Source organism: Myxocyprinus asiaticus, chromosome 41 (assembly GCF_019703515.2).
Source record: "Myxocyprinus asiaticus isolate MX2 ecotype Aquarium Trade chromosome 41, UBuf_Myxa_2, whole genome shotgun sequence".
Taxonomy (NCBI): domain Eukaryota; kingdom Metazoa; phylum Chordata; class Actinopteri; order Cypriniformes; family Catostomidae; genus Myxocyprinus; species Myxocyprinus asiaticus.
The window spans coordinates 37204526-37219003 of NC_059384.1; the positions used below are offsets into that span (position 1 = coordinate 37204526).

Sequence of the window (14478 nt, forward strand, 5' to 3'; positions counted from 1 at the left end):
ATAAGTATAACATTAGGCGGAATATTTCCAATTTGCGCAAGTATAAATCTCTAACTGGGGGGTTTGCATCTCATATCTGGCAAGCCTGAGCATGTTAAATGTTTGTGGAGGCACATTAGGTCCCAATGCAAGAGAACTGTAATATCCAATGAAAAAACACTTTTAGGATAAATGAGCCATGGACCAGATTAAACCATGTGGCTGGCCGTATCCAGCCCGCGGCCCGTAAATTGCCCATGTCTGCCCTAATCGCAATTATTTGTATGACAATTAATCATTAGCCAAATTTCATAATCGTGACAGCTCTAGGGACATTTACTCTCAACATGCAATAAAAGGATCTCGCTGCTGAATACTTCCCCACTATACTACAATAATCACTGGTGAGTGAAATCTGAACATTAGCCAGCCAGTTGCCAAAAATATAAATTTAGTCGCATAGTGCGAAATTTGGTTGCAAATGCGAGAGGGTTATTGAGAACATTCGAATTAAGATAATTAATATCAATACCAAAACCTTCTTAAAAACAACATAAAAATGCTGTTTGCAACCCACTCTACTTACATAATATGATTATATATTAACTATATAAATATTTATACATTTAGTAAAAATTTTCAATGAGCTCATAAAAGCTGCATGCAAAATAAAAATTATGAAATAATTAGCAAAGCTGCTGTTTAATGAAGTATAGCATGACACACCAAAAACATATCAACTACCCAAACATTTACTTGGTTATCTCTAAAGCTCACTTTAATTTGTTTTAGACCACTAGGATTTGGAAGCAGGTTTGAAACCATGACGACCCTTAATACAAAAATGCTGTCTTTGAAGTCACTGACTGACTGGAATGCAGGGCAGATGCCTTACGTTTTGGACACGTCAAAATATTTGACACACCTTTTGATGGCCACTAGTTCTCCAGACTCGTTGCTTTTCCCCATCAGGACGCTGCCGTAGGTCCCATCACCCAGCTGCTTGAGTGTGGTGTAACGATTCATCTTTACCTTTATCCTAAGAAACACAGTACTGACAGACGGCTGTCTCTCTTTCTTACTCTATCATACCTGTCCTGTAGATGATCTTAAGAGAAGTCAATCAGTGAACGCCACTCCATCCCACTGTTGGCACTAAAAAACAGACAGAAAATATACATGAAACACACTGTGTGTCTACTGAGATTCATACAGCATCTATTGTGTTTCATGTCATGTAGGTGTAATTTATTGACAATACACCACGCTTTTAAGTATTATTGATGCCAAATGTGTTCAAAGAGCTCATTATTCCTAAAAATCAATACTGTAAGAACATGGATACATTTACATAGCAACAACCTTTGGTTTTATATAGCATAGTGAAGTGATGGACTGATTTATTGGCCAGGACGATTAATTGTCTAATATTTGGCCATTATTGGCATTGGTCGTAAACCATTGAAAAACCCTTATCGGTCAACCACTAGTAGTCATTTTGTGTTAAACTATTTCATGAAATCTCTACGATGCAAATACCTCCAATCAAACATCTACAAATAAAACCCTTGAGGTACACAGTGAAGCTTCTCAGTGTTGTATTTTGGCCTTCGACAGATTAATTAAGAAACGCCATCTCATATGTTGAGCCAGTACAAGATTACAAATACACGTGCACACACACACACTGGTGCAATCTCAATAGGACTTCTCAATGGGAAAGTTCCAGGCTTTCCACACGTTCCACAGTAAGCCTAATGAGCAATATTAAAAAGGGTTAGTTCACCCAAAAATGAAAATTCTCTCATCATTTACTTGCCCTCAAGCCATCTAAGATGTGTATGACTTTCTTTCTTCTGCAGAAGACAAACAAAGATTTTTAGAAGAATATCTCAGCTCTGTACATCCATACAATGCAAGCAAATGGTGATCAAAACTCCAAAACCTCCAAAAAGCACAAAGTCAGCATAAACGTAATCCATGAGACTCCAGTGGTTTAATCAGTGTCTTCTGAAGTGATTCAGTTGATTTTGGGTAATAACAGACCAAAATATAACTCCTTTTTCACTGTACATCTTGACATCAGCAGTCTCTAGGTACGATCATGATTTCAATCTCAATTACACTTCATATTGCACCACCTAGCACTCTGCGCTAGGACTGGGCAATATGTACAAAATATTGAATCGATAATCACCTTAAAAATATTGTGATATCCGATTATATCGTAAATCCCCCTGCAGAGGGACATTGAATATTTTTGCTTTATTGATTTTTACTTGCCAACATCTCCTGGTGACCATATGTAACATTGTGCTTTGTGTGGATTATCTAATGATCTATGCATCCGATTACCTTGTGTGAAAAGATAATCGCCGCCTCTAAGTAATGGTATGTCATATTTTATGTTCAGTTTTTTTTTTTTTTTTTGTCAAGTTATAAGCGAAAATGCAGCATATATGCAACACCTGTTCACATGAAACATAATTGTCAAAGACATATACTTAGCTATTACTCGCTATATTTTTGTCTGTGGGTAAAGCAAATAGGCTGGTTGTATTCTACTCTTTGAGAGCTTTCCAACAACATATGACATGTCTATTTGATGAGTTTAATGTTTTTTTTTTTATTTATTTTTATCCCCTTTTCTCCCCAATTTGGAATGCCCAATTCCCACTACTTAGTAGGTCCTCGTGGTGGCGCAGTTACGCACCTCAATCCGGGTGGTGTTGGACAAGTCTCAGTTTCCTCCACTTCTGAGACAGTCAATCCGTGCATCTTATCATGTGGAGACTCACAGCATGTGGAGGCTCATGCTACTCTCCACGATCCACGCACAACTTACCACACACCCAATTGAGAGCGAGAACCCCTAATTGCGACCACAAGGAGGTTACCCCATGTGGCTCTACCCTCCCTAGCAACTGGGCCAATTTGGTTGCTTTGGAGACCTGGCTGGAGTCATTCAGTACATCCTGGATTCGAACTCACGACTCCAGGGGTGGTAGTCAGCACCAATACTCGCTGAGATACCCAGAGCCCCGAGTTTCTTAATGACTGCAATAATATGTACGGTGCAATTTTTTTATAAATGATCAAAACGGAACACTTCTGATTTGTCTGCAAATTTCAAAGCACTTGTTCAGTTTTGGTCATAATGCCTGCATGCACTGGAAAGAAGAGCTTCTAAGCTTTCAAACGATACCTATTTTGTGTTGGTCAGGCCTGTAGTTATTAATATTTTGTAATAAATAATACCTTGATTTCTTCTCGGGGACCCATCCAAGCTTAAAGTGTTAACCCATAGAGACCCAAGCATTGACAATGATGATGTATTTTCTTTTTTCCTCCTTGACCGTGTTTTTAGGAAGCCACTGGTTATGAAAATCTTGATTTTTGAACCATATTTTGTTTTGGGGTGAATGTTGTAAGACTTTGGCCAATTGATTGATTTAGCCAATTCAAGACTGGACTAGGGTTGCTCCGATACCAAAGTTTTGGCTTCGGTACGATACCAGCCCTGGTACCTCAGTATAGATACTAAATCAATACTATAATCAACAAATAAAAAGCCTCAGATTTTTTATGAAATTACACAGAAAATTACTTGATTAAAAGAACTGTATAAAGTCTCAAATTATGCATTTTCTGTTTAAATTTTTCTGGATTCCATCTTAAATGTTTTAATTAAATGTTATGGTCAAATGGTGTTTAATCAAATTGATACATACAGCTTTAATCAAATAAAAATCTAATATTTTTATATATATATACACTACTGGTCAAAAGTTTTGAAACACATTCTTTATTATAATTTTTTTTCTTCACATTTTAGAAAAATAGTAAAGTCATCAAAACTATGGAATAACATAAATGGAACTATGGGAATTATGTTGTGACTAAACAAAATCCAAAATAAATCAAAACTGTGTTATATTTTAGCATCTTCAAAGTAGTCACCCTTTGCCTAGAATTTGCAGACATGTACTCTTGACATTTTCTCAACCAACTTCTTGAGGTATCACCCTGGGATGCTTTTTAAACAGTATTGAAGGAGTTCCCATCTATGTTGGGCACTTATTGGCTGCTTTTCTTTATTATTTGGTCCAAGTCATCAATTTCAAAAACATTTTATTTTTTATTACATTTTAGTTTCATAATGAAATAAATGAATATGGTGGCACAATTATATTTTTGTCTATAAAACTAATTTCAAACATTTAAGCATACGCCTTCAGATCAAAAGATTTTTAAGATCATGAGAAACATTTCAGTCAAGTGTTTCAAAACTTTTGACCGGTAGTGTGTGTGTGTGTGTGTGTGTGTGTGTGTGTATGCAATTTTATTTTTGGTAAAATAAAATGCTGCACAAAAGAGCTTCACAGTATTAATGAAAACATTAATGAAAAAAAAATCTGATTACCTGTGGCACAAGGCTGCTATGGCTGAATGCTGATATAACACTTGCATTTGTGATATTGCTTACAGATAATAATAATAATAATAATAATAACACAACCATTTAATTATATAATTGTTATTATGAGTCTTATTGCTACTTTTTCAATATTAAATTTTATACAGTAGTTATATTTTTCGGTCTTCAATTTCACATCTAGTTGAGTTCTTCCTATTTTTGACGGGTTAGTTATATCATGCTTCCCATTAATGCTGGGACAATCCCTTCACGGCTCTCGAGCTGAAATCTCAAGCTGCACCTGAGGAGTTAATTTAAGTGTTAACAGCTGTTTATACTCTAAACACAATGCATGAAAATTAGTGTGTGTGGCATTTGTGTGAGTGTGTGAGCGTGCGTGTGCGCGTGTGAAACAGATGACAGAGCAGAGCGGCACCTCTTGTTCATTCTGTAGTGTGCAGCGCATGTGACTGTGGAATATTTAATTAAATTACATCCTTCTGCTGTTTAATGATACCACTTGGCCATGTCCAGAGGTTTCTTATTTTATTTTCAAATTGTCACTGATTTAATCTCAAAACTGTCACTTCTCATATCATTTTGCTAATGACAGCATACTGTAATATGGTACTGAAATTAGCAACAATATGATATTGTACCATTTTAATTTTTTTGGTATTGCGATAATTCATTAGTACAGGTAAACTGGGCAACCCTAGACTGGACTACTGAAATGCTCTGTTGACTGTCCTCCCAGCTATTGCAACTAGTGCTCACTGCAGATGGTCCAGAACGCAGCAGCACGTCTGTTCTTCAGTCAACCAAAGACGGCTCATGTCATTAAATTCAAGGCTTTGACTCTGGCCTTCAGGACAGCCAATGGAACAGCATTCAGGTCTATGTCCCCACCTGCTCTCTGCAGTCAACGACTGAGCCTGGTGGTCCCATTGCAACGAGGCACAAAATCTATTTCACGATCATTCACTTTCTCTGTTCCTCTGTGGTGGAATGAGCTTCCAATCTCCAACCGATCTGCTGCAACCATCTCAATATTCAGAAAACAGCTGAAAATGCATCTATTCTATAGCACTTAATTAGTCCACGCTAATGGCACTTACTATTTAATTTCATTATTTAAAAAAAAAAAAAAAACTCCTTGTCTGTCTCTTTCTTCTGCACTAGCTTATATACTACTCTAGCTACTCAGGGAACTTGGCTGTGCAATACTGAATATTGTCTGTATGACAAATTGCGTTTGTTCCTCATTTGTAAGTCGCTTTGGATAAAAGTTTCAACTAAATAACTAAATGCAAAATGTAAATGTTTAGCAAGCTGTGACACTATTTTTCCCCCCACTAAAACTGTTGTGATACAGTTCAGTGTCAGCAAACTTTAGGTGTAGTTTTTTTAATAGGGAAGTCCCGATACCATTTTTTGGAGAAAGAGAAAGAGTATGAGTACTGATACTTAATTTTTGGTACTCACCGATAGTGAGTCTGATACCATCTTTTTATTTATTTATTTTTTTTTTTTTACTCCATATCAACAGTTTATTTCAATCTTATCATCTAAATGGTGTTTAAATTAATGAATTCATTAAAACTTGAAACAAATGAAAATATAGCAATTCATTTCCCACACAATATTGTATTATTTTTATCAAATGAAGTGATTTTATACAGAACCTCACAGCACAGTCCAAAATACAGCACTGGAGTTACATTTTGTCAAATAAAGTGCTGCATAACAGAGCATTTGAGATGTGATATACTGTTTAAATATAATATTGTTAATATTGATTTATTGTTATTATTATTAGTGGTAGCAAAAGAAGTAATACAGTAAATGTACATATCTTTACAGAAGTTATATATTTTCCATATTTTTCATTTAAATTGAGCTTTTATTTTGAAGTGTTTCTGTGTGATGACAGTAGCTTTTCAGTCCGACTCAAATTGATTAGTAAAACACAAAGGCTGCTATTTAATTAAATAAGTATGTACTCTGTTTTTGCCTCACGCCACAACTTGAATTTAATCTCTATTCACTGTCATCTTCTACAAACAGAGCCTCCGATGCTCATGATGGTGTTTCTGTGTATGAGCCAAAAAGGAGTTTTAAAAGGTAAGTGCAGCCGGCATCTCCACACATTCATAAGTGCTCACATTTGATGCAAGCCGCACATGCCAACTATTTATTTATGTTAATAAATCGCAGCTTTTGCAGTTAAATAATCTCACTAGGACATAACGTGATTTTAATTTGTGCGCTGAATGTTTACGTAATGACATTTGTACGTCAGATGGTATCGGAGAATTTTTACAAGCACAAGTATGAGTATATGAGCACGGTATCGGACCCGATTCCAATACTAGTATCGTATCGGAACATCCCTATTTTTTTTAATATAATTTTTACAAAAATATTGTTTTAGCATTGTTTCAGTGTTTTAAACAAATGTTGCAATTCCCTGGTCTCTGAGGCTTATTTTCTTTTTTCCTTTCTTGTGATTTTGGAGTAAAATATGACCACGGATTGTTCTTGACAGGTTTTTGACATACAAAGGAGACTTCTGAATGGGGCAGGACGACACTATTTATAATGTAATGAGGGTCAGGTACAAGAACATTCAGCCTAAATACACTACAGTCATCATGCAGATCATGTCTGCCAAACATACCAATAAACAGCACATAACAGCATTATACAGAGTTTAAAATCCCCATAGGTTACAAATAGATATACAAGGCCACCCATGAAAAGCGTTCTGTATGAGAACCCGTAAAGGTTCAGAGCGTTTTTTTCCATCAGTAATCTGCTTTAAAAGGTATTAGTGGATCTATAGTGGACACAGGGAGTTAAGATGCTCATCAAGGTCACTCAATAAGCTCAACACGTGAGAACTAACATTGGAAAACAGAATATCCACATATAAACACGTCAATAAAAGTAAAATGTATACTGCGTTTAGAAACTGCATTTAAACATTGAGCCTAATCTATCAAGATTTGGAGTTATTTATTAGCATTTCAACAAATATAAACACACTATCATAACAAAAGATTAAATACAGACATCGAATAAGCTTCATTATAGCATATTGTTGATCATTATTAATGTGAAATGTCATTTCATATGTTTATGTGACTGAATGTTGTGCTCGTGATCTTCCACCCAGTGTTTGTGTATAAACTCACCCGTTGTGATGGCACTCCTCCCTTTTTGTCGTTGTCTGAGCGTGTAAACATGAATGTGTTTTGCAGAGTAATCATGCGAGTTTATCTCTCTACTAAAGAGGCGTGATCCATCTCCACCCTGACAACCAACATTCGCGACAGCCAACAACGCACTGCCAACCGGAAGCCCACAGTCACGTGGACACGCCAGAGAATTCATGGGGCTTGTAGTCCAACAAGTGAAAGTGGTCATATACTGACGCCCGTTTTGTCCATGGTTTATCACTTTTTTCTGTCTTGTTTTCTCGTTATCATGACTTAATTTTCTCATGATCTCAACATAACAAAAGTTGTTTTCTCGTGATCAAGGCTTAATTTTCTCGAGATCTCAACAAAACAAATGTTGTTTTCTCGAGATCACGACTTGTGTGTAAATCACTGCAGAGTCATTCCAGGGACGTCATTCAGTGTGGCAATGTCAGAGGAGCATATCTCATTAATCAAGGCCTGTTGGCAGCTGAAATAGCTTTGTGACATTGAAGCACTGTATCGGAGCTTCAATCATTTTGGGGGAAAATGCGATCTGTGACATCTGAAGCTTCATTCATCTGAAAACCATGTGACTGCTTTGGTAGCTGGTTCACCAGATTCACACGTACTCTGTGAGTGGGGCATGAGCAATTGCGTTTGGGCTTTCACATTGGCCGTGTCTCTTTTCTAGGTACATAGTGCAGCCATAGGCAATCATGTGCAAATGCTTATCAGTGTACTTGGTCGTGATTGGTTAATATATCAAAGTGCCTTCCAAGACAAGTCAGTCCACTCTGCGGTCATCTTTGGAACACTTTCGGGCAGGCTGGGTAGCTATTTTCTTTGTAAACAAGCAACATAAAAGTAGACTATAGCTCCTCTCTACCTGAATGGGGAAAGACCGAAATTTCCAAAAAGGTTGGTCAAGATGCACACCTATAAATTGTAGTGTATAGTTGGTTCACTTTAAATATTGTTTATTTATTTTTGCGTCTTTTCTAAAATGTCCTGTTTATTTTAGTTTTCTACTGCAACCAGAGCCGCTGAGTTCAGCGTGAGCCACGCAGCAAAAATTAGGCTCACTGCCACGTCTGGGACGCGTCACCATGAATGTGAAGGGTGTAATCTGTTAACATGGCCGCTGTTACGAATCACCTTCTAGCCTAGGGGTTAGCGGCAAGCGGGTAACATAAGTAATGGATAGAACACAGGAGTTCTCCCGTCTCCAGGTCCCATCACTGCAACAAGCACAGGTCCACAAATGTTTAACAAAAGAAAAGTCTTTTTATTACTTAACAGTGGAATTCAAATAAAAATAGGCTTCGGAAGGGGACAAGGCCAAAATGACAAACAAAAGTCAATCTTCCTAGAAAGAGGAGTAGCAGTAACTTACCTAGGATGGAAAGAAAGTGAAAATAAGCAGCAATAAACTTCCCTGAATCCCTTTCTGTCCAAAAAAAAAAAAAAAAAAAAAAAACAGATGATAAGAAGCATATACTCAAAGCAAACTGACATCCACCTCCCTACAAGTTATCCCACAAAATCGTAACTGGTAATATTACAAGAAACAGTTTTTTTGTTTAAGCCACTAAAAACTAAGCAATCAGTAAACAATACATACAACATTGACCACATTCTTCAACAGACAACTTTTAGTGTGGCAGTCAACACTCTGAGACCAGGGGTGTATTCCAGAAAGCAGGGTTAATTTATCGTCACATATACCCTGAACTCTCGGATGATTAACCCATTCCTTGCTTACTTTTTGGTAAGAACATGTATGTTTCGACATACGGTTTTGGAACCGTATGTCGGTTCCAAAACACCTGTGAAGTGTTAGTTCAATCAACCTCCTATTGGTAACCCAGAGATAACCTGTGTGTGCGGTGAGTACTTAAAGACATTTTCAATGGATCGCCAATTAGAGGAGTCACCATGGAAACCCAAGGAGAAAAAAAAAAACGAGCCTCATACTTCAGCGAAGTGGAGTTGGAGGTTTTAATGCGTGCTTATGAAGATTATAAGCCAATTGTAACAATAAAAGTAATACCGCTGCATCGGCTAAGGACAGAGTTGGCTTGGCAAAAAATAAATGATAGAGTAAATACGTGAGTTTATATACCATTTTATCTTTCATTATGATGCAAAATTTAACTTTGATCCTATTGGGCATGTTGTAAAAACCAACATTTAATAGATACGCATTTACTTTTTGCCCTCCATCAATTTCTTATCATTGTACATACTTTAGTTCTGTACATTGGCTAGTAATATATTGCCTTATTTTATCAGATGTAATGTTTCTGGAGCCAAAAGAACTCCGAGCCAAGTCAAAATGAAACCTAAAAACATTCTCCAAAAAGGTAATATTTCCTAAACATCTTAAACTAATGTAACCTAAGTAGTAATTGGCCAACTTTTTATTGTAAGTTTTCTTTCTGTTCTATGTAGCCAATAGGAAGAAGGCTGATGCCCGTAAAATGGGTGGCGGACCACCACCACCTTCACTCACTCCGGCGGAGGAGCTGGCACTGTCCCTTCTTAAATGCATTAAGTATTCAGTTTTTTTTATTTTTTTTTTATTTTTTTTATTTTAATCCTTAAACTGTCACTAATTTTTTTTTTTTTTTTAAATAATAAAAAAAAAAGCATTCTGAATGCATTTACTATCACGGTTTCACTTGTGCATTATGCATAACTTATTTTACTGCATATGGTGTATATTCCTAGTTGTTTATTAGTTGTATTTGTTTGAGAACATTAAGTATCTTACTGGTTTAATTTTCTTGCAGTTGCTGATGGACACATTGTATTAACGGACCCTCCTGCATCCGCACAGCCTGCCACATTTGTAAGTGATTACTGTCTTTAGGTATTGTTTCTGTTTGCTAGACTAAACATCCTTAGTAATTTGCACTGTAGGATGAAGATGAAGAGACCACTTCTGCTGTGACAGAATTAGAAAATGAAAATGCTATGAGGCCAATAGAGGTATAATGCATATAATGCATTCCCTTTAACAAAAGAGATAAAACTTTGTCAATGTCCTTTTATGGAATATGGCAGGGGATTCCTATACAGGAGGGTCCATCTACCTCTACACTGAATATTAGCAGTGTGAGAAATGTTCTGCAGTTGTCTTAATTAAAATAATTGGTCTGTATATGTATTTGTGACGAGTCAACAGAGTTGAGATCCATGTGCAGCTTTAATAATAATAAACGTAGTAATACAGACAGGCATGGGTTCAATCACCAGCAACAGTAATATCCAAGGTCATCCAGAGAGGTGGTCAATAAACAGGCAAGAGGTCAGGGCAGGTGGCAGACAATCACAGGTTATATCCAGGTAAACAAGGCAGTAATAGTAGGCAGGCAGCAATGGGTCAAAACAGGGTAAACAGTCCAGGATCAAACACAGGAAATGCAATAAACTCTGAGAACGCTCAGAAATGTCAGCCAGGGCAAAACAAGACTTCAATGACAGAGAGTGAGAGTGAGACTTAAACAGCTGAATAGATTGGAAACAGGTGAACAGGTAATCATTGCCAGGTACGGGGATTATGGGAAATGGAGTCTAGAGAGTTAAAGTCAATCCCCAGGTGATGGAGCCCTCTGGTGGTGAGTGGGAGGAACAACAAAGGCAGGATTCATGACAGTATTACAGACTTTAGCAATCATATTGAATTATCATTCGGTGTTCCTAGCTGCCTGCAAAGGAGCTGTATAAGGTCCATCTTCAAAGGCAAATAAGAAAAAGTGACATGGAGATGGCTGAACATAAAAAGGCCAGACTTGAAACTGAATTGCTGGAGCATTGGCTAAAGGTGGGAACTGTATTTGCCTAGTGATGATTAATCTGTCATTTGTTGTTGAATGGTAAAGCAATAAATACAAATGTCTTTATTACAGGAAATAAAGATACCATAAAAACACTTGACTGTTCACTTTGTGCATTATTCATTTAATTTAAAAGTGATTTTGGCAGATCACATCCCATACCACCTTTCCATCTCATTAGTCCACTGGGTTCACCGGGGGGCCTCTCACCTCTTATTTGGCAATGTTGTGAAGAACCACACATACCACTGTGTCACATGCCCTTTCTGGACTGACCCTGAGCCCACACAGGAACTGAAACCTGGCCTTCAGGATGCCAATGGTCATCTCCACCTTGGCCCCTTTTCTGCTGTGGGCCAGGTTAAATCGTGTCTGTGGTCCAGGTTCAGAGTAGGGGGTCATCATATAGGGCAGACAGGGGTACCCTCTGTCCCCCAGCAAATAACCACTGAAGTTTCCTATAATAGTGGTTAGTTAATACCAAATTACAAAAAATACTAGAATTACAAAAACAACCATACAGTATTGTGTTAGGCAAAACATACCTTGTTCAAATTTGTGGCACAGCGATGACTCCTGGAAAATTCTGGTAACGTGTACAGACCCTGGCCATTTGGCTTCAACATTTGATGAGTGGGATGCATCACATTACCTAGTTAGTGGGGATCAATAATGAGTGGCATTTAATGGTTTAAATATTGATTTAGCATCCAATATTCTATTGTTACCTGCACACTGATGCTATGGAATGACTTCCTATTAACATAGTCTCCTTCATTGACTGAAGGAGCTTGAATAGTAATGTGGGTTCCATCAATGCATCCAATGACATTTGGGAACCCTGAAATTAAAAGTTAGATGACTAGATAAATGTTAAAATGATTGTGGATGTGTACATACTGTATGTACAGTACGGATGGATAGATGAAGTAGTGCTATATATAACTAAAAAGGTCTCATAGAATATCATAGAAAGGATGAACCCGCCACTCTGTGGAATTCCTCTTTAATGACTTTCAAAGGTTTGAGACCAGGGAACTGCACAAAAGTGTGTAGGAACTGTTTAAGTGCAAGGCATACTGTACGAACGGCCCTACACACAGTTGCCTTTCCCACATGCTCTGCATCACCCACAAAAATCTCCCCGTGGCAAAAAAACAAAGGGCAATGCACAAAATGTGCTCCGTGTTAAGTGCCGATCCGTGATGTGTCATGTCGGATATGAAAGGTTTCATAAGATTTGTTAAATAAATTAACGATTCTTGTGAAAAATGGTAACGCTCCCGCAAATATTCATTTGGATACGAAAACACATCTATACATTGTCTTATCACCCTCTCATGGCGGAAAAGATTTCGTATAATCTGTGCTTCCACGTCCACTGGATCTTCTTCAAAAGGGCATGCCATGCTCTGTCAGCTCTCTGATACAAACTAACCCTGGAACATAATCTGCTCCGGAGCTGGTTATGTTCAGAGAGTAAGTTGCTATGGCTACTTACATACCCCGAATGTTACCTCCGTTTTTGGAACCGAAAGCTGAGGTTATCCGTTAACTTATCCATAAACTTACCCAGGTATGTCGCATAACCTGCTTTCTGGAATACACCCCAGGAGACAGGACAGCTCTGTTTGGAGGAAATAATTTTAAATATACGCCCTGGGGCGTAACAGTGCCGAAATGCAAACACCCGTTCACGGAGTATGTGTGAACCAGGCCTCAGCACATATCACTCCTATTTTAATAAAATGTTACAGGCCATCCCACAAGCATATTTCCCACAGTTATTAATTTACTCTCAGACATTGTATTTTTATTTTTTAACAGAACACAGTAACGTTTTAACTAATATATGAAGCATTTGAGCCTTCACTTGGTTATTACATATTTATTTATGAACACTAACAAAAGACAAAAACGACATAATAGCACTGATTATAAGTTGGATTGCTTCCAAACATTGTCAGCCACAGAGGCTTACATTTTTTGACCACCAGATGGCAGTAATTTGAACCTTGTACAAAAGCTTTGAGTAACAACCCCAATTTCAATACATTAGTAATGAAAGCCCCATTGCTTCAGAAAGCTTTATTTTCCCATCACTGCTCCATTGATACCGGATTATGACTGAGAGATGAAGGTCAGCAGACTTGCTAGTCATTAGATAAAACTGAGATAAAATCCATCTTGACCTAGAGAGGCCCTGTTGCGATAAACAGAAGAGGATGATGCTGTGCCTGTGACGTTACGAGGTGCTGCAGGCACCAAAAAGTGTCTTCTCGATATCGATATCACGAGAACAAAAGAGAAAATTAAGTTGTGATCACGAGTAAACAACATTTGTTTTGTCGAGATCACAGAAAATTAATACGTGATCACGAGAAAGCAAGACAGAAAAAAGTAATTAACCAAGGACAAAACGATGTCTACTGAATGTTAGTAGAAGGCAAAACAGACTTATTTCTTGTGGAAAAACAGATGAATAGTTTCATATAATCAATACCAATTTTGTCTTTTACTTGTGACATAAGAAAAGAAATGCCTTTAGACACATAAACTCGCACTTGGACAAACATACTTGATTATATTTTGAAGAAAAGATGAAAGAAAAGCAGCCAGTGCACGTGTCTGATTCGCTGTGTTTTCAGAGGTTCAGTAGCGCTCTACTTCTCATGGAACACGTGCATGTGAAGAGTTTTCACTCTTTATTCTCTGCCAGTCATGTGGAAACAGTTCACAAGAATAGAGTCGTATACGTTATGTGAACACAGCAAATGATCTCTGACCATCTCAGGAGGTGCTCTGAATTTAGTTTCCACAGAGCAGCTCATGTTTTACACGCATTGTGAACTCTGCAGATTCACTGTATTTTGGCATCATAACTCCAGATATTTGTTGCTGTACATGTTACCCTACAAAGCAAAGAGCATGCAACAACATTCAATAGTATCCAGCTGCGCAGCACATGCAGTTCCAGGTCACAGGTACTAGGGCTGCAGTCCCTGGGCGGAAGTTGGGGCGGAGCTGAACCATTACG

General features: G+C 37.6%; 1 protein-coding gene and 1 pseudogene across 6 annotated transcripts in view; both read right to left on the reverse strand.

The window, feature by feature from the left end:
• Positions 1-7733, reverse strand: part of LOC127432182 (serine/threonine-protein kinase MAK-like) — a 69713-nt gene extending 61980 nt beyond the window's left edge. For 5 of the 6 annotated variants that reach the window (XM_051683051.1, XM_051683048.1, XM_051683049.1 and 2 more), the window contains exons 1-2: positions 7594-7733; positions 905-1134 (exon numbers count right to left, since the gene is read on the reverse strand). In XM_051683051.1, the coding sequence (XP_051539011.1) occupies positions 905-1005 (101 nt within the window). In that variant the 5' untranslated portion in view covers positions 1006-1134; positions 7594-7733. The remainder of the gene's footprint in view (positions 1-904; positions 1135-7593) is intronic. The other variant, XM_051683050.1, reaches the window with a different exon arrangement.
• A 3197-nt stretch (positions 7734-10930) lies between these two features.
• On the reverse strand, positions 10931-12850 carry LOC127432010 (putative nuclease HARBI1; annotated as a pseudogene).
• Between the last annotated feature and the right edge of the window lie 1628 nt (positions 12851-14478).